Genomic DNA, 20544 nt, shown 5'->3' on the forward strand with positions numbered 1-20544 from the left:
CCAGGAAGGAGGTGGCCTCAGAAGGCAGAATCCTGGAAGTGCTTTTCCTTGGTGTACCTGTAGTACCTGGTGCTGGCAGTCACCTTCCCCTCAAATGCTGCACCCGTGCAGCATATCCTTAACAGCACAACGGGGGCGGAGGCTGACTTGCCAGCCACCAGAAAAATAAGGGAGGAGTAATAATGTAGGGTTAAACCACAGAGCCTAGGACTTGCCGATCAGAAAGTCGGCGATTCAAATCCCCGTGACGGGGTGAGCTCCCATTGCTCGGTCCCTGCTCCTGCCAACCTAGCAGTTCAAAAGCACGTCAAAGTGCAAGTAGATAAATAGGTACCGCTCCGGCAGGAAGGTAAATGGCATCTCCATGCGCTGCTCTGGTTTGCCTGAAGCGGCTTAGTCATGCTGGCCACATGACCCAGAAGCTGTACGCCGGCTCCCTCGGCCAATAAAGTGAGATGAGCGCCACAACCCCAGAGTTGGTCATGACTGGACCTTCAGTAAGGAAGGTCTAGGACCGTAGGAAACTTCCACCAGGGTCAGTGCTGCCTACACTGGTTGGCAGCAGCACCTCAGAGTTCAGGCAGGGGGCAGTTCCCAGCCCTATTCCCAGTTGGGGATGGAGCTCGGGATCTTGCATGCAAGGCAGGTGCCCAGGCCACAAGCGGTGGCCCTTTTAGCATGGAGAGCCAGCATTTCCCACCTGGCGTGCCACATCCAGGAGACGTCTGCCCTCCCAACAGCCTGCGTGTGGCGCATGAGTGTTGATGGCGCTGGGGTGTTTTTTGTTTGCTTGCTTGCTTGCTTGCTGTCCTGCGAAAGAGCTGCTGCCTCTCGTGCAGCGACCACAGCTCTTTCTCTCTCTGTCTCCTTCTTTTCCTCCTCTCCTTCTTTTCCTTATGCGTTTTTATTTCCCCCACAGTCTGATAGATTTCACACGGTTACCGTCTCCAACCCCTGAAAACAAGGACTTGTTTTTTGTCACAAGGTCTGCGGGGGCCCAGCCCTCACCTGCCCGGAGCTCCAGCTACTCGGAGGCCAATGAGCCCGACGTCCAGATGTCCAACGGCAGCAAGAGCCTCTCCATGGTGGACTTGCAGGACAGCCGGGTTCTGGATGGTGTGGCCGCCCTCCCGGGGCCGGCTGACCCACTCGGCGATGGGCCCCCCTCCATTGGGCAGGCCCCGGGCCCCTGGGGCACGCGGACTCAGCAGAACGCCGTGGCCGCCATGGCCACCGTGCGCCGGGCAGGCCAGACCCCCACAACACCCGGCACAGAGGGCACCCCTGGACGGCCCCAGCTCCTGGCGCCCCTCTCCTTCCAGAACCCAGTGTACCAGATGGCAGCAGGTCTGCCCCTCTCGCCTCGTGGGTTGGCGGACTCGGGCTCTGAGTGCCACAGCTCACTGAGCTCCCACAGCAACAGCGAGGACTTGGCAGCGGTGGGCAAGCACGGCTTTGGCAACCCCGCTGTGGTTGCTGCTGCAACAGAGGACTTCAACCGGCGGGCAGGGGAGCTAGCCCGCCGGCAACTGTCGCTTTCGGACAAGGGTGGTCAGCCCACCATGCCCCGGCAGAACAGCGGGGGGCCCCAGAGGCGGATAGACCAGCCGCCCCCGCCCCCACCACCCCCGCCAGTGACTCGGGGCCGGACGCCACCCTCGCTGCTGAGCACGATGCAGTACCCGCGCCCCTCCAGCGGCGGCATGCTCTCCTCCTCGCCCGACTGGCCGGGCAGTGGGGCACGGCTGCGGCAGCAGTCTTCCTCCTCCAAGGGAGACAGCCCAGAGATGAAGCAGCGAACGGTGCATAAGCAGGTCAGTGCGGGCGTGGCAGGAGGGGCAGGTTGGGGAGAGGGGGCAGAGAGGGCACCTGGCTGACGACCTCGCTTCTCCAGCCGGAATCTGCACCATCTCAGGTCTGGTTGGGGGCGGGAGTGTGTGCAGGGGGCGGGAGGCTGTCCCTCATCTCGCTCTGCCATCCAGCAGCTGCTTTTGCCCATAAATGTTCCGGCTTCCCCCACCCCATCCCACGCCACACCAGATCCAGTGCCATCTCACGATCTTGCTGCTTCCGTGTGCGGCAAAGGAGCACCACTGGTTGGAGTTGTTCGACTGAAGCTAGAGAGAAACTGATAGCAGGTTGGCCGTTCCCTGTGCCCTCCCCAGCCGAAACACATGCATACTGGTTGAGGGTGTTGGGAAGCGCTGCTCAGAGCAGGTGAAGGGTCAGGTGAGAGGAGTTGCCACGCTAGGCCAGCCAGCTAGATGACCCCTTGGTATCCTTTCTTCTCAAAGGCTGTGACTTTTGCTCAAACAGGGACTTGCAAGCTGCTGGAGTCATTCCAAACAGCCCCATTTGACCAGAAAGTACAGCAGGAAAGGGGTCAGTGGTTGGATCAAGCCCTCCCCCCACCTGCACCTGAGCCTGGTGCCATAATCTCTCCTCCACCACCCCCTCCTTCTGGTGCTCGTCCGCATCCCTCACCTATTAGCTGGGAACACAATAAATAATGAAGCTCCTTGTTCAAATTCAACCATGTTAATTGTTATTTGAGGGCTAATTAAGGCCTCAGTCACATGCACTCTCCCTAGGTCCGCTTGTAGCTGGTGGGTTGGGAGCATGCACAGTGCCTCCCGCTCCCCAGAGTGGGGAGGTTGCAAGCAGGAGCTGTGAGCCAGGGTTGTTTCTCCTTTAGAGGTCAGCTCAGCCGCAAAACAGATTTGGCTGTTTTCTTAGGGAAGCCGCAGGGAGATAAGGCGTTGATACAGATTTCAAAATTCTTCAGCTCATGAAGTGGGGGGGGGGGGTGAATTTCGGAGACAAATCTGAGAGAGGGAGAATCCAGATCTCCTGATGGGTTCAGGATGCTGGCAGCAGGTCTCTATGTGGTAAACCTGCTAGCGCCACTGCTACCCTATTTTTCTGATGCATCTGTCATTTTCTTTTTCCCATTATTGTGTCATGGGGGGGGCGCAGGGGCAAGATTTCTTCCAGGTATGCCCTGGAACATCATTACATTGGGGTGGGGGGATATGAGATATTTAAAATACCTCTTTCTAGCAATAGAGAGCTGCACCCCCGCCCCAAAACCCTCCTAATAAAACTTTGCTAGCTCTGTCCACTGTAGTGGGGGAAATTGTCCCTCTGTAAAAAGCACCTCCAGATATGGGGAGGAGACTTGGAAGGGGCAGCCCTCTCATTCAGGGATGGAGCTGGGCCTGAAGTAAGGTTGGAAACGCAGCGCAGTGACACCTTGAGCAGATTTAACTCGCATGATTTCAACCACACGCAGGTAGAAATTCCATGAGCTGAACACAAGCAAAGGAAAGAGCTGAAAAAGCTCTCTTTTTCCCCTCTTGAGATTTCCTGGTGTGAAAAGAACTTTTGAGCACTCTGCCATCACTTGGGGGAGCGTCAAAGCCCACTTGGCCCCAGAAGGCTAGTGGTGCTTGTATAGGGGGGGTTGGTTTTGAGTATATGCATTTGTGTGCATACACGGGGCCCTTGCAACAGAACGCCTGCGTAGAATGCGGTTGTAGTGTGAACCATTTCAGGCTCAAAAGAAACCATTTCAGGTTGGCAGGTGAAGCTTCCCTCCAGTCTAAAGTCCTAGAAGAGGCTTGGCTCTAGGAAGACTGCCTACTAAACCAAAGACCCAAGTGTTGGGTATTTGAGACATGTGCTCTCTGTCTTTCTCTAGCTTCATGTCCATTCCGGTTTCCCCTTTTTTCTTTTTCTCCCCCCCCCCCTCCACTCCCTCTTTTCGCTTGTGGTTCTATGTTTCATTTTAGGCCCCTTCTCCTGTGAACCCCAATGCCCTGGACCGCACAGCCGCTTGGCTTTTGAATATGAACGTGCAGTTTTTAGAAGAGGAGAGCAGTGACCCAGAACCCAAGCACAGGGATAAGATCCGGAATAAAGAGGAGTTCGGCCAAGGGGAAAAGGTAACGCTGGGCAGGACGCAGAAGTGGCCTCTCCAGAAGGAGAGAGAGTTGCCTTTGGAAACACATCCACCACCCCCCCCCCTGTGCCGTTCAAAGGCTGCAGTGGCCCTTGCTCCTTGCCCACTACTGCTTTTCATGTAGGGCAGGGCGTTGGGGGTGTAGGTCCTGCAGCCCTCCTGATGACCTCAGGCTGCCACTCCCACCCTCCCTGACCACTTTACCTGTTGCCTTTGTCTCTTCCCTTTTCTGTTCTCCAAGGAGAGCAGTTCCTGCCCCACAGCCTAACCTGCCTCACAGGCTGGCGGTGGGAATTAAGTAAAAAGGGGTAAGAGCCATGCACAGACACTTTGAGCTCCTTGGAGAAAGAGAGGCAGGATATAAAAGCAATAAATAAGTGAAACAGGTATATAAACACCATTGGTCTGGCCAGCTCAGCGTTGTCAACACTGGCTGGCAGCATCTCCCCAGGCTTTCAGGCAGGGAAGACTCCCAGCTGTATCTGGAGAGGCCCTTCCTACAGAGAGAACCTGGGCAGCAGGTTATGTCCCTCCTCCTTCCCCAGCCCACCCCCCAAAGAAGGGGCCTGTCTTGCCTTGACAAGAGCAGCTCTGAGCATTTTTATAACCCCAGCCTGAGGCTCAGAGCCTCTGTTCGCCCCCTACGCCCACCTGGCATTGCTCATTTCCTGCATTTCCGTTGTGCTGTTGTCATTCCCTTGCTGGCTCCATTGACATAATCCATGCCCCCTTCCCTGCCCCACAGACACACCTCCCACAGCTGTGCCACATGGTAAGATCTGGACGGGAGGAGAGCAGGCACGGGAGCAACTGCTGTTGCTTCGCTGCCAGTGCCACCCTCATTGCCACTGTCTCCACTGGAACCATACTCTCCGGTTGGCACGGGTGCCTTCAAATTCTCGCCTCTTTCTCTGCCTCCCACCTGTTTCCTGCCTGCCTCTCCCGAAGCCGCCCAGTTAAAAGGGAGAGGTGAGACGTTTCTCCTCCTCGGCGTCCGCAGCTTCATTTGTTTCTTTGTGAGGGTGCCGGAAGCTGCCTTATACTGAGCCAGGCACTTGGTCCATCTAGCTCAGCTTTACCTACACTGAGGGGCAGCAGCAGTGGCCCTCCAGAGATTTCAGGTGGGGAGTCGCTTCCAGCCTTACCTGCTGCTGAGCCACTGCCATTAAAGCTCTTCACTTCTCCTGAATTCCAGGGTGGTGCTGTAAAATGGATGCGCGTGGGCACCTTTGCCATGGCTTTGCACTGTCTCAGTTCCTTCGTGCATACACACACACACACACACAGAGAGAGAGAGAGAGAGAGAGAGAGAGAACTACACTGACCAATCCCTCCCTGCTATTCATTGCTGCAACTCCTGTAAGAAAGGAATGCTGAGAGGGCTTCCACAAAGTTCTTTCATTGGAGATTCCTGCAGCGTTTGCACGGGTCAATAAAGCACGGCAAATAAAGTCCACAGCAAAAGAATCCTGATACGACCACATGGCATGCACACATGCATGTGTGGCAGGCTTTGAGTCAATGGGAACCCCTGCATGCTGTTTATCCATTCATTTATTTCATTAAATTTACGCACGACTTGACTGCCTCAAAGCGGTTTACCAGAAAAGATAAGAAGCATTAAAATCATAAATAAGAAAAAACCAGCAGCAGTGGTTTCAATCTTCCATATTTCGGCTGTATAGGGCAGTTGTGGGCTGTTGGGGGGGGGGGAGGCAGAGAGGATTGAAATCCGGAGCAAACTGCCCGTTTGCAGAGTGCTGGACAAAATTAGGATTTGCTCCTCTTTTTTTTAGTGGAACCATTTTAATGCCCTGTTTCCACTGGGGAAGCAAGACTAGGTAATAAGGGAATCCAGCTCCTAGGAGCCAGCATGCGTATTTATTTCATAAAATTTGCACCCCATTTGATTGTAAAGAAACAAGCCTCAAGGCAGTTTATGAAAAAGAAAAAAATACTACAATAGTTTAAAACACAGAGAAAATTCTGAAAAAGGCTAAGGTTTGTCTAAACAGGAATGTTTTTAGCAGGCACTGAAAAGAATACAGCGAAGGCACCTGCCTGGTATCAATAGGCAGGGAGTTCCAAAGTGCAGGTGCTGCCACACTAAACAATTGGGTTTTATGTGGCACCTGTAGTGGTGCCAGTTCTCCCTGTCAAAGTAGTCAAGTGGGTGCCTTTTGGGGTAAGGCAATCTTGCATGTAAACTAGGCCCAAGTTGTTAAAGGCTTTATATACTAACTCCTTGGGGACGCAGGTGGCGCTGTGGGTTAAACCACAGAGCCTAGGACTTGCCAATCGGAAGGTCGGCGGTTCGAATCCCTGCAACGGGGTGAGCTCCCGTTGCTTGGTCCCTGCTCCTGCCAGCACTTTGAAAGCACGTCCAAGTGCAAGTAGATAAATAGATAGCGCTCTGGCGGGAAGGTAAACGGCGTTTCCATGTGCTGCTCTGGTTCGCCAGAAGTGGCTTAGTCATGCTGGCCACATGACCCGGAAGCTGTATGCCGGCTCCCTCAGCCAGTAAAGCTAGATGAGCGCTGCAGCCCCAGAGTCGTCCACCACTGGACCTAATGGTCAGGGGTACCTTTACCTTTACCTTTAACACCTTGAACCTGGCCCGGATGCAGATTTCTTGTAGTCCAGCAACATCTGGAGGAGCGTAGGTTGTGTGTTGCCTCTCCACACCCACCCACTGTAGACCGCTGTTGGAAGAAGTGCCCAAAATCAGAACACACACACACACACACAGCTCCCACTATGACTTGCCTTGCTCCTGTCTTCCCCCACACTAAGCTGAAATCCCCTCATTGCAGGGAGTTGGGCTACAGGACCCACTAGGCCCCTTCCAATTCCATGATTCCATACGATGAGTCTTTCCAGTGTGCAATACACACACATACCTGTGAACAGGTGGCATTGCTCCAGTGGTTGCTTGGAGGAGATGGCTGGGCAGAGACAGAAGGGCTTTGAGTGGCTGACCAGGGTGGGTGTGGCTGCTGGCACGGGCCCCGCCATGCTGTGTGGAGCAGGGGAGTCCATGGGTGGCGAGGGTGCTCACAGCCCTTTCTCCTGCATGTTTCCTGCACAACAGCAGTATCAGCAGGACGTGGTGGTCCTGCAGGACAAGCTGCGCATCTCGAACAAGAAGCTGGAGGAGTACGAAGCTCGCTTCAAGTGCCAGGAGGAGAATACTCAGAAGCTGGTGCTGGAGTATCAGGCGCGGCTGGAGGAGAGTGAGGAGCGTCTGCGGCGGCAGCAGGAAGACAAAGAGATCCAAATGAAGGGCATCATCAGCAGGTAGGAGGGGCCCTGAGACAGGCTGAGGCAGCCATCTTGGGATGCGGAACCCCGTAGGCAAAGCCATGTTGGTGGCTTCCGGTGAGACCCCCTCCGTTCCGCCATGTATCACCAAAATCTTGCAAGGCCTTCACGAGAGCCCACTGAAATCTCGCAAGATCTCTTGCACCCTGCAATATTCCATACGCTTTGTGAGATCTCGCCTAAATCTCGCAAGACAGTGTGCACGCTCTGTGAGATGTCGCCGAAATTTAGCAAGGTCTCTCTCGCGCTCTGCGAGTTCTTGCCAAAACCTGCCATCGTCATCACTGCATTGTGGGCGCTACTGTGCGGCCCAGGTAAGGGAAGCGATGGTGGCCAGGAAGCTGCTTTCTGTCTCACCTCAGGCAGTGAAACAGCACACACTAGCTCAAGGCCCCAGTTGGAGGCACCTAGGAGAGAGGCCCTGAGAGTGTAGTGGTTAGAGCAGGGGTCAGCAAACTATTTCACCAGGGGGCTGGTCCACTGTCCCTCAGACCTTGTAGGGGGCTAGACTATATTTTGGGGGAGGGGGGATGAACACATACCTATGCCCCACAAATAACCCAGAGATGCATTTTAAATAAAAGGACACATTCTACTCATGTAAAAACACACTGATTTCTGGACCACCGGCGGGCCGGATTGAAAAGGCGATTGGGCCGCGTCCAGCCCACGGGCCTTAGGTTGCCCACCCCTGGTCTAGATCCAGCCTGGGTCATGCCTAAATGTAACTGTTAAATGTGTAGCATTCCTGGACCGTCCGCAGGCCGGATTTAGAAGGCGATTGGGCCGGATCCAGCCCCCGGGCCTTAGTTTGCCTACCCATGGGTCAGCAACCTAAGGTCCATGGGCCACAAGCCCATGGAGGTTGTTTAACCGGCCCACAAGCTGCCCCCGAACGAAGCCACACGCTCAGTGAGTCCCCGCGCGCTGCACTAAACCAGCATGATTCGGGGACTCAATTCTGCAGCACCGGAAATCGCGTCTGCACATGCACAGATGCTGGAAATCACATCTGCGCAGACGCTGGAAATCGTGGGTGCGCGATCCGGCCCACAGAGGGATCTCCACTGGAGTGACCTGGCCCAGGCAAGGTAAACCTTGCCGACTCCTGGGTTAGACTCAGACTAGGCTCCTGTGAGGACTTGGGTTTTGCTGTGTTGCAGCACCACAGGTGGCCTGGGAGTGGTCCTGCAGCTTCTGACGTTCAGGTGACCCACGGTGGCCAATCAGGTTCTCCCTGGCAGTATAAAGCTGACGATTTGACACCCAGTTCCCTAGTCTAGCCGACACGTTGCTCGAGTGCTGAGGGGGCTTCCCTGGCCTCACGACTGAACAGCCTCCTTGCCCCACCAGCCTTAAACTGGTCACAGCACCACACCTGAGCCAGTGCAGCAGTGTTGTGCTTAGAGTGTCAGACTAGGACCTGGGAGATCAGGGTTCAACTCCCTACTTGGCCATGAGTGAAACCAACTAGAGGGTGACCCTGGGCCACTTGCTACCATCTCTCAGCCTAACCTACCTCACAGGCTTGTTGTGGGGACTAAATAAGGGTGTGAACTAGGTACGCCCCCTAGAGCTCCTTGGAGAAAAAGGTGGGATACGAATGCAATAATTAAACTAAACTAAACTTGTGGAGGAATTCAGTATCGCACTAAAGCCTTCATTCCATGTGGGCAACCATTTCAGCTTGCCAGACACACTCCCCCCACCGCTCCCTGTGTGCTGTTTGGTGGTTCTCCCTAAACCCCACCACCTCCGCACCGCCCCCACTGGAGCTTCCTCTGAAGGGATTCATAAACTGAATTCCACCCCTTATTTAGAACACCGTAACTAAGTTCCTAGTCCATAGGGTTTTTTATGCTGGATGCTACCTTGATAATTGATTTCACTTTTAAATTCAGGGTACAGTGGACGCTCGGGTTGCGTACATGATCCGTGCGGGAAGTACGTTCACAACCTGCAGCGTCCGCACCCTGCAGTGCCGCGTCTGCGCATGCGCAAGTGCCAGAACCCAGAAGTAACCCATTCCGGTACTTCTGGGTTCGGCGCAGTGCACAACCCGAAATCACGCAACCAGAAGCATCTGTAACTCAAGGTATGGCTGTATAGGCTTTCGAAATACTCCAAGGATGTCTAAATAAAAAATTCCTTCCAGTAGCACCTTAAAGACCAACTAAGTTAGTTCTTGGTATGAGCTTTCGTGTGCATGCACACTTCTTCAGATACAGTGTAAGCTCATACCAAGAACTAACTTAGTTGGTCTTTAAGGTGCTACTGGAAGGAATTTTTTTATTTTGACTATGGCAGACCAACACGGCTACCTATCTGTTCCAAGGATGTCTGGAAAGGAGACAGGTTCAGTAGGGTTCATCAGCCATGGGACAGCCCCCCACCCCCTCTCTCCCGGGTGTGTGATGAAATTCCAGGCTTCCATCCTGATGATCCACAGACTGGTTCAGCCACTGCCGTTGCCCCTTTGGCTGGATCCAGCTGCAGCGCACTCCAGATGTCCTCAGCCTCCTACCCTTTTGCCCTAAGCAAGTTTCCAACCTTGCTTTGATGGTTTGCTCCAGGCTTGTAGCCACAAATTGGGGTGGGAGTTATAAACTGCCAAAAACAACCCAGCAAAGGAGGGCAGTTAGACTTGAAACTATTGCACATTTTCCACCAACAGGCTGATGTCAGTGGAGGAGGAGTTGAAAAAAGATCACGCAGAAATGCAGGCAGCTGTGGACTCCAAGCAGAAGATCATAGACGCACAGGTAGGTGCCTGCGAGCAAAGCTCACCTGGAGCTGCCACAGGTCTCCTGCAGCACCTGTCTACCAGGCAGGCACACATTTTGGTCCTATAGCACCAAGCATCTCCAGAGTTGTCACAACACCTTGCTGGCTACTAGCCAGCAGTGCTTCTGTATATAAGTTGCTGGAAGCCACAGGAGGGGACAGTCTTGCCCTTGTGCTTTGGGCCTGCTTCCAGATTTCACATTGGGGCATCCGGCTGGCTGCTGTGAGGACAGGATGTTGTCCTTCCATGGCCGTTTCCATGCCTGGGTTGCCAGCTTCTCAAACCTGGCCATGCTCCTCTGCTGTTTAGCAGCTGTAAATTTAGCCAGCGACAGGAGAGAGAAATCTTTGCCTGCTCTGTCTCTGCCCGCCAGGCTACGCAGAGGCCTCGATTGGAGGCTGTGACCTTGCCCGCAGGGGATTGGTGAATGGTTTTGCAGGCAGAGCACTGGGGACGGTGGGGAGAGAGTCTATTATCTGAGCAGGCTCTGGGGATTTGCTCAGCTTCTAATTCCGAAGACATGGCCCTCCCTTGCTGCTCTGCGCCATTAGCAGGCAATCAGAGAAACTGCTGGCCTATGCAAAGGCACCGCTTGGCTGGTTCTTTAATTAGTCTCTGGGCACTATTCAATATCGAAAATCAGACAAGTCTCCGGGAGATCTTCATCAGCCTGTTGCAGATGGCTTTGGCCCAAGGCAAAGGGCTTTGGGCACACTCTGTGCACAGGCAGGTAGAGAAAGTGGCGGGAGCTTGTGGCCTCTTGTCACAGGCATTCTGCTTTTCCTGCTCCCTGGGTGGGGGCCACCCCTGCACCGCCAACATCCACACCCCAACTCTCTTATACAACAGAGGAGGAAGGAAATAATTATCAAACACACAGCTTGGGGTTGTCCATCAGTCCAAGAATTTTCAGACTCTTAATGGTCTGTGTGATGGAGACTGAGGGCCACTTCACCACCTTTTCAGCATCTCCAGGGGCCATATGCCAGCAGTGGCCCAGTTGGCAGGTGTATTCACACACGGAGCTGCCATTATATACACATTGGAGTGTGTACGCACAGGCACACACGGAGGTGGGATGCAGATCTCTCCCCATCCTGCCTGCTCAGTCTCCTCTTTGCTTCCTCGCTCCCTGCATATTTTTTTTTAAACCCCTTTGCATTTGGAGTTCTGTGTGCAGTTCTGGTGGCCTCACCTCAAAAAACTGGGAAAGGTCTGGGAAAGAACAGCAGAAATTATCAAAGGGGTGGAGGGGAACACACACGCCCAAAATGAGGAAAGGCTTTGGTTTAGAGAAAAATTGAACAAAAGGTGGCATGATAGAAGTGTATAAAATCATATACAGTGGTACCTCTGGTTGCGAATGGGATCCGTTCTGGAGGCCCGTTCGCAACCTGAACAGAACGCAACCCACGTCTGCACATGCGCGGGTCGCAATTCGCTGCTTCTGCGCATGCACATGATGTCATCTTGCGCATATGCGCATGCGCGAGCGGCGAAACCCGGAAGTAACCTGTTCTGTTACTTCCGGGTCGCCGCGGGACGCAACCTGAAAATGCGCAACCTGAAGCAAACGTGACATGAGGTATGAGTGTGCTGCATACAGAAAGCAGAGAGAAGCAAGCTTTTCTCACTGTCTCAAAACATGAGAACTCCTGGATATCCAATGAAGCTGAGTGGTGGGAGATTCAGTACAGAGAAAAGGAAGGACTCCTCCAGGCAATGCAGAGTTAAACCACGGCACTCGCTTCGCTAGGAGGCAGTGATGGCCACTAACTTGGATGGTTAAAACAACCCCCAGATCTGACTTGGCAAGAGGCAGCTCCCCCTGTTCCAATGCTGGTCTCTTTTTTTCTTTCTCTCTCTCTCTTTCTCCCTCTCTCTCTGTTTTGTTTTCTCTCTCCCCCTTCCGCTGCAGGAAAAGCGCATTGCCTCCCTGGATGCAGCCAATGCACGGCTCATGAGCGCCCTCACCCAGCTGAAAGAGAGGTACAGCTCGCAGACCCGTAACGGGATCTCCCCTACCAACCCAACTAAATTGCAGATTACCGAGAACGGCGAATTCCGAAACAGCAGCAATTGTTAGCCCGGTGGGAGTTGGCGGCTGCTGCTGAGGGAGATTGAGAGGAAAGGAGAGAGGAAGGAGAGGAGAGGAAGGAGGAGGAGGAGGAGGAGGAGAGAAAGAGAGGAGGAGAGCCCGGGCAGAGAGAGCGGCGGCGGCGGCAGCAGCAGGAAGGAAGGAAGGGTGAGCCACCACGTTGCAAGGGTGCTTGGTGCTTCCTACCCGCCCACCGGCCCTCCCTGAGCGGGGGAGGAAAGAGAGAACCCCACAGCCCTCTTTCGCCAAAGACGGGGAGCCCTGACGTCCCCCCAGCCTGACCCCGAGTTCGAGGGACGAGGAGACCATCGGCCGTGCGGAGCAGATCATTGCAGGGGGAGAGTCACCGCCCTTTTCTACTTCCTGAAGGACACACCTCAGGAGCCCGCTAGAGGCCGAGGGACAAGCTAGCAGGACTTGTGCGAAAGGTTGCCGGACCAAACCGCCGCCCGCCACTGGCCCAGCTGCGTTGCTGGGGAGCCCTGCCCTGCCACGCTGGGGTGTTCTCTCTAGCTGCGTCCCGCTGCTGGCCATCGCCCGTTGCCGCCTCTGCTTTGGGATTCGCCCTGGCCTCTCCTCACAGGTGTAGGTCATTCCCCAGGAGGGCAGAGAGGAAGGATGAATGGAAACCCCACCTCCAGATAATGCTCCACCTGTAGGAATGCCACACAGGCGTCGGAAGGTGTCCTTCAAGCCATGCCTCCACACAAGGCGGGGGGGGGGGGACACACACACAGCCATCACAGTGAGCTTGAAAGGAGCTCCAGAATGACCTCTGCAGTAGCCAGTGATCAGACTGCTCATAGCTCAGTAGCAGGGCATCCTCTTTGAATGCAGAAGGTTCCAGGGCCAGTCACCCAGTGGCGTCTCCCAAAGGGCTAGGTGATAGATGACCGCAGAGGCCCATTTCTGCAAGAGAGCCTGGAGAGTTGCTGCTTAAGGGGGAGAGCATCTTTCTTGCATGCAGAAGGTCCTAAATTCAATCCCAATGGCATCTCCGTGTAGAGCCAGGAGAGAGCCTCCGCCAGTCAGAACAGGCAGTGTTGAGCAAGGTGGACCAATGGTCTGATTCAGTTTATAGCAGCTTCCTCCATTCCTAAGGCAACATACCTAATAACATGTATAAAGTTGCTGGAGAGTGGCTGGGCCATTCATTTTGGGGGCCCCTCTGCCATGCTGGAGACAAGGCTATGCACCAAGCCATAACCTGCCCACAAACACACAATCTCACTCGCCAGCTTGGGTATATTGTCCCTCTCGCTGGCTAAGCTGCCTTGGGCTTGCCTACTGCTGGCAAAGTAAATTATCCTTGTAGAGAGGGCTAACTTTCTGAGAAACTGCACACTGCAGAAGTTTTCCTTAGCATTGTGGTTTATGTCAGTTTTTACTGCCCAGGCAGTTCCCATGTCTGGCCCAAGTCTCTGCATGGCTTCAGTCGGCTTGAGGCTTCAGTTGGGTTCCCTTGTGGTCCAGAATCGCTGGACCAAAAACTGGGACACTGGAGCAAAAAGTCTGGGAGGCGGCAGAGAGTTGCCTGTCTTGCTCCAGATTGTGCCAACTCAGTGAACACTTGTGGTGATGGACTGTAGCTCACTGGCACAGCACGCAGGAGGTTCTGGGTTCATTCACTGGCAGATCGGCAGGTGGATGGGGAAAGCTAGTTCTTAGCTTAGTGGACAGAGCATCTCCTTTGTATGTTAAGCACACCCCGTTTCAACCCCTGAAAACATTTCTAAGGTAGGGCTGGGAAGGAAACCCTGGAGAGCTGCTGCCAATCAGTGCAGACAGTACTGAACTAGACTGGCACATGGCCTGACTCGGGCCAAGGCACTGTACAGCATGTCATGAGGTTGTTGAGATGTGGCAGGGCCAGAAGACCAAGAAGCCTTTACCCCTGCCGCTAGTTGTCTATAAACTATAAGAGAAACATGTCTATGAAGACTCCCGAGTCACACAAGTGTGCAGGGCCAAGTGCAATGTAGAATACGTAGCGGCAGATCCGTGCTGCCTGTTCCCCAGTCTCTTCATTTGACAAATGGGGAAATCAAGGCATTAATAATGTGCCATTAATGATGCAAAACGATGCAGCAGCAGCAACACCCCTTGTTCCTCTTTGCAGATCTGCCAACTTAGGTTAAGGTACCCATTTGCAAGAAGCTCTCTCGGCTACACTTTAGCATCAGGGGTCCTTCACCTGAACCAGGGTGGCAGTTGTACTTCAGATGGGCAGCATTCCCACATACCCCAAACTTGCACGCACGCATGCACGCGCACACACACACATTCTCTCTCTCTCTCTCTCTCTCTCTCTCTCTCTCTCTCTCTCTTTTCTGGCATAGTTTAGCTTTCTGGAGGCTTGTTAGTGGAAAGGGTTGTGTTGCGTGAAGCCTTTGCTGCTGATGGCATCGCCGCTAAACAGCCGGACGAGGTGGACAATGAAGGGGTGGGGAACCGGCCTCACAGAAGCATGAAGATCGGTAACTGTTATCTCTTTTCTTCCACAGTCTGCGTTAGGAATAAAAACAGTCCAAAAAATAAACCCCAAGCAGTCCAGTTTCTGGAATACTATCCTGTTTTAATGGGGAGTGGAGCAAGGACGGCAGCTTCTGAAAAATGTCTCCCCCTGTCAGGATCGCCATCAGCCCAGGATTAGTGGTTCCTAACTAACCCCTGCCCTCCAGGGAAGGGGTCAGCAGCAGCATGGCAGGGGGCGGGTGCTGTGCTTACTAACCTCCAACCAGCTTGTGGGTTGATTTGTTGGTGCTTAGTCCTGAGGATTCCTCACCGCCTTATCAGCCCATCCGTCACAGCGGTGGGTGGATCAAAGCTTAGGGGAGCCGAGGAGCCCCTCTTAAAGAGAACGTGTTCCATGCACACACAGTCTTGGAAGAACTGGGACTTCCTTGAATTCCTCGTGGCTCCAGCATGGTTTTGTGCTGCCACGCACCAAGCCCCTAGGTCCAGCACAAACCTTGTACCCAGCCCTCAGAAACGTGGACTGTTACAAGAACGAACTTCTCCCCTCTCCCCGCCCCACAGGAGATGGGGTTTCAAATCTAATTTGAAAACTGGCAGCCCTACTTTACTATGCCCCGTGAGTCCATAAGGGCCCGAACAGTCTGCGGCCTCAGACAATCAGCTTGTTTTGATGCACCCTGATCTCTGCAAGGGGTGCGGACGAACCACTAGCATAAAACAAGCACCGCTGAATGTGTGAACCTTAAGAATTCCCTGCCTCCTTATACTTGCCCCCCACCCCGCAAAAAAACAAAACCAAAAACATGCCACCAAGTCACCTGTACGGATGGGGAAAAGATTTAATAGATCAGGGCACTGTCTGAGTTCATGTCCCAGAATGAGATCTGTCCAAATAACGAGTCCTGTGGAAAGTATTGCAAGGTTCTCAGTATAAGATTTTAAATGCAGGATGCGCCCCCCCCCCCGGCAGGAACCCCTCTTTGCAAGAGACTTTCTGTGGGGGCAGGGGGTGGGGGTTGTAAACATTTTGAATGTGCACCTTTTAAAACGCCAGGGAGGAGTTCTAGTGGGGAGTGGTCGCTATAGGCACTTTTGGAGCAGCTACTTCCCCCCTCCCCTGGCCCACCACTGTTGGCTTAGGTTTGCAGGGTGGGGGTCTTTCGCGGAGGAGAGGCCCTGTTGCCTGGGCACCTCTAGTACCCAAATCTTCCAGTTCTGCGCTTGCACACAGAGGTCAATACGTCCATTGGTGTATGCCCATGGTAGCTTAACAGGTGATCTCTCCTGCGCTCTTCCTGGCACTCCCCTTTGACACAGCTCTCGTGCTCAATGGAGATGTTACTTGCTCCTTCTCCGAAGTCATTTTAACAGGTTTGGATTTCCTGCAGAAGAGGAAGCTGGTCCTTGGGGGGGTTGGTTCTTCCCAGCAGTTTGCAGTCATCCCCCCCCCCCCCGGCTCAAGAAGAAAGGCCCAGAGCGCCTTAGCAAACAGATCTCAAACTCCGTGCAACCTCTCTCTTGGGGCTTTCCACTGGCGGCTCCTGTTGTCCTTCCTAAAGCTGTGCAAAAGGCACAAGGGGCAGCAGCTTGCCACCAGCCAAACACTCTTCCGCCGCTCCCCCTGCCCTGCTCGGTTTAATTTCTGCCCCCCAACGGTGTGCGTCCACCGTGCAAAAAAGAAACTTGGCCCTGCTGGAGCCTTTCTTCCTCGTTCTCGAGCTTTCTGCTGTAAGAACTTGTTATATAATGCAAACAATCTGTAAGTCTTTTTTATTATTATTATTAATATTATTATTATTATTATTGATGATGATGATGATAATACACAGATCTTTATGACTAGAAATCGTACAGGTTCTCTTTTGTAAGCCAACGAAGATGTTCTCGAGTGTGTGATTGTAAAATGTGCCATTTTTGCCTAACGACTGTACAAAGCAATTTTCAGTTCCAATTGGTGTGGCTGCTTTGGCCAAGATCTGCAGTCTGCTGTTACTGGCTACATACACAGTGGTGTGGAAATGGGGCTCACACACCTACCAAGTTCAGATTGCCATTGTAGTTCTTAATGGGCGGTAGAACCCAGCTCCTAGTTTTGCCATCAGTGGTTGGCTTTGGAATCCACTGGATCTTGGGAGTGTGGGGTGGGGAAATGAGATTCCTTGTTCCAATCCAGCCTCCAATTCCAGATTGCAAGAGATCAAGGGGGTTTCCAAGCAGGGCCTAATCTGCAGATGAATCATTGAGGTATGGCACCATTTATTTATTTATTTTATTTAATTCGTTATTTAATTATTTATTGGCCTGCCAAATCCTCCGAAAGGGGAAATCTGGATTAAATGGGAGGAAAATGCAGGATCTTGTTTCAATGCCGTTTATGTCCTCTATGAGTAGTGCCAAAAAGAGGGGAGTGTCACCCTTTTCCTGCACTTGTCCCATAATAAACACCCATCTGGGCTAAGCAAGCTCAGTGGAGACATGGATGGCTTGGAAGAGGCAAGGAACAAACAGGAGCCACACACAAGTTGCCCTCATCTTTGCTTTTGCCCTGGGGATTGTGGCAGGCGGTTTGATAAGGGAGAGCAAGCAAACCCAGAGGCCACATGCAAAAAAACAAAACTCCCACCATGAAAAAAAAATATCCTAGATCTTCGCGTATTTCGATCAGGAGCCACTCCTGGCGTAAATCAGGTGTGTGGTGCCATGCATCTTTCAGTGTGGATTCTCATAATCTGCTTTTACCCACACACAAGCCCTGCTTCAAAGCCTTGACTTGCAGGTGGATCAGGTCATATCTGTAGCTCCAATGGAATTTGGTGGAGATGCCAGATATTCCGCAATGTGCACACACACACACCATAAATTGGGTACTACAGTTAACAGGCAGGAGGTTGCATTTGTGTAAAAAAAACAACCAAAAACCAAACCAATCAAAAAATCATGACAGTAGAAAGAGTCTGATCTGGTTGAGTTCCACTATGTACAACCCAGCTCACAAGCACATTGCCTGATTTGTTTCAAGGGGAAGGACAGCTGCACACTGGGAAAGGGAACTGGACAGAGATTTATCTCACCTGCTCTGGAACAAGTGGAAAGCCCACAGGCACCAGGAGCATGTCTGTTTCTGGTTGATTTCCATGGGGGCAGCAGAAAATAGTGCCCATCCGCCACTTTATCCAGCTTCACAGGCAGCCTCAACTACTCTCTACCTGCTCCACCAAACTGCAAAATCCAGCTGGAGAAAGCAGCTATTCCAGCAGACAGAGCTGTTGTGTGTTTGTCATTGAAACATGGTTAGTAGTCTGCCCCTGCTGTCCTGCTGCAAGAAAAAACCCCAAGCTATTCCACAGGCAAGAACCACCCATGGCCAGAGTGCAGGAGGAAACAGCAGAATGGTTTGGGTTTAAGATTCCCCAGCAAGCCGGTCCTTAACCTGCACAGTTTAGTCCAGTTTAGGCCGAGTTCAGAAAAGTGGTGAGGTCTCTTGTCACATGAGCTTCTTGGAAGGACTCTGCCCCCACATGCTTCCAGTTGAATAGTCCCTGGGCAGGCATCCCAGAACTGAAAGCCTTTAAGTTGGAGTCAAAATGGGAAGGTGTTCTTGATTAGCTAAAACAGGGAAGGAACCAAAAGGGCAAGCCTTTAAATTATTGCACATACATGTTCGGAAGCCAATGCAAGGAAGATGGACTGAGCAGTCTTACACAGCAACTCCAGAACAAACCCTTCCAGGTCTGTGTGAGCTGTAAACATTTTGTGTTTTGACACCCAATATTCACAAGTCTCCGTGTCCACCTGTTTAGGTTGGTTCCCCCTGCAACCGCTGCCCTTTCATTTCTGCATCACTGTGTCTGAAAATATACCCCTCTCTCAATTTATCTCTGTATATCTGCTTAGGTTAATCCTAGTTCCTATCAAAAAGCAGTTAAAATGATGTTTTATACCCTCTTACAAAGGAAACAAAGCAAATAATAATAAATTTTTTGTAAGTATGTTTTTTTTAAAAAAAAAAAGTATTGATGCTGATAATATGAAACGTAAGGAGCCAGGCTGGCCAAATCTCTTTCATGCTCTTTTAAAAAGAACCACCACCGTGTAATAATGTACAGAGAACGTAGTTGGTGTCAAGGGGGGGGGGGAATAATGAATTGATTTGAGTGTGCAATTTATGTACATTTGCAATTAGAAAATATTAAAGATTTATTTAGCTATTTTATCCAAGATTCTCTCTGTGGGGTGCTTTTTCACGCCAAAGTCAGCTGCAGGGACGAGGGATTGGCCTTTGGCCCATGATTTTTTGTGACTTCTCTGTCACGCAGGGAGTTGGTCAGGGACTATTGGGAAGTGGCTGGTTTAAGAACTCCCACACCCCAATCTTGGGGGGTCAAAAGCACACAAATCTATGGGGCAACCACTTCTGGAGTAGTGCTGTGCCTCACCTTGAAAAGGATGGTTCAGAAAAGGGCAACAGAAATAAACAGAACCTAGCAGCTCCCCTGCGAGGAAAAGGGGCAGTGCTGGAGACTTTTCTGTTTAGAGAAAAAGCAGGTAAGAGGCAACAGGACAGAAGTTTCTAAAATTACGCATGCCATGGAAAAAGAGGAGAGAGAAAGTTTTGTCTCCCTCACAATACTAGAACTCAATGAAGCACAGTACGTAGTGTTGGAAGATTCAAGACAGTTTTTCTTCACTCAGTGCAGTTAAATTATGGAGCTCCCTCACCTAGGAGGCAGTGATGAACACCACCTGGATGGCTTTATAAGAGGATTGGACTACAGTGGTACCTCGGGTTACAGACACTTCAGGTTACAGACTCCGCTAACCCAGAAATAGTACCTCAGGTTAAGAACTTTACCTCAGGATGAGAACAGAAATCGTGCGGCGGCAGCAGGAGGCCCCATTAGCTAAAGTGGTACCTCAGGTTAAGAACAGTTTCAGGTTAAGAACGGACCTCCGGAACGAATTACCGTATTTTTTGCTCTATAAGACACACCAGACCACAAGACACACCTAGTTTTTGGAGGAGGAAAACAAGAAAAAAAATATTCTGAATCCCAGAAGCCAGAACAGCAAGAGGGATCACTGCGCAGCGAAAGCAGCAATCCCTCTTGCTGTTCTGGCTTCTGGGATAGCTGTACAGCCTGCATTCGCTCCATAAGACGCACACACATTTCCCCTTACTTTTTAGGAGGGGAAAAGTGAGTCTTATAGAGCAAAAAATACGGTAAGTACTTAACCCGAGGTACCACTGTAATTCATTGAGGAAGAAAAGGCTGTCAGTGACTACTATCTATACTGGCTCTGCATTGCCTCCACAGTTGGAGGTGGCAATTTTTCCAAACACCAGTAGCTGGAAACCGTGGGAGAACTCTGATTATTTTATTATTTAGCTCTTAATATCTAAGCAGTGTACAAAAAACTGAAACAGCAACAGACAACCTAAAGTATTACTAAAATTCACAGTTGTTAAATTAACACAAAGTTACTAATGTATATAAATCAATACCAATTCATTTTCCATCTGGCACACCCTCTCTCTTAGCCTCCAGGTTCTCACTCTTCAACGTTCTGTGAAACAGTGAGCTTCACCATAGTTTTTCACTCTAGACATGCTTCTTATGGGCAGTCCCAAGGTGGATGGTGCTTCCTCAAGCTGCCCATGGCTGTGTCCCATTCAGCTGCACTCGCCACACCCAATTCTAGGTGCAGTTCTCATGTACTCGTGTTCTGCTTGCAAGTTTCCAAATAGAGTATGGTTACCGGATTTTTTTCAATGAATCCAGGGACACTTTTTTATTTTATTTTATTTAAGCTGAGAAGCAGCAGGGAGACAGTCGTGGGGATGGTGAGGCCAAAGACCCTGGGCCCAGGCACACGTGCATATTGTATAAAGGTACAAAGCCT

General features: G+C 51.9%; 1 protein-coding gene and 1 long non-coding RNA gene across 18 annotated transcripts in view; one reads left to right on the forward strand and one right to left on the reverse strand.

The window, feature by feature from the left end:
• Window positions 1–20544, forward strand: part of DAB2IP (DAB2 interacting protein) — a 310440-nt gene that overhangs the window by 281453 nt on the left and 8443 nt on the right. For 6 of the 17 annotated variants that reach the window (XM_083485773.1, XM_083485770.1, XM_083485777.1 and 3 more), the window contains 5 exons: window positions 920–1814; window positions 3792–3944; window positions 7053–7258; window positions 9957–10044; window positions 11986–18856. In XM_083485773.1, the coding sequence (XP_083341899.1) occupies window positions 920–1814; window positions 3792–3944; window positions 7053–7258; window positions 9957–10044; window positions 11986–12153 (1510 nt within the window). In that variant the 3' untranslated portion in view covers window positions 12154–18856. Of the gene's footprint in view, window positions 1–919; window positions 1815–3791; window positions 3945–7052; window positions 7259–9956; window positions 10045–11985; window positions 18857–20544 lie in introns of those variants that run through there. The other 11 variants (XM_083485762.1, XM_083485772.1, XM_083485767.1 and 8 more) reach the window with 7 other exon arrangements.
• On the reverse strand, window positions 1825–6321 carry LOC310698649. The gene is made up of 3 exons (XR_014521658.1): window positions 4613–6321; window positions 4166–4575; window positions 1825–2117 (listed from the first exon to the last, which is right to left on the reverse strand). It is a non-coding gene; the product is annotated as an uncharacterized lncRNA (long non-coding RNA).

Source organism: Podarcis liolepis (genome assembly GCF_965112155.1).
Source record: "Podarcis liolepis genome assembly, chromosome: Z".
Classification (NCBI taxonomy): domain Eukaryota; kingdom Metazoa; phylum Chordata; class Lepidosauria; order Squamata; family Lacertidae; genus Podarcis; species Podarcis liolepis.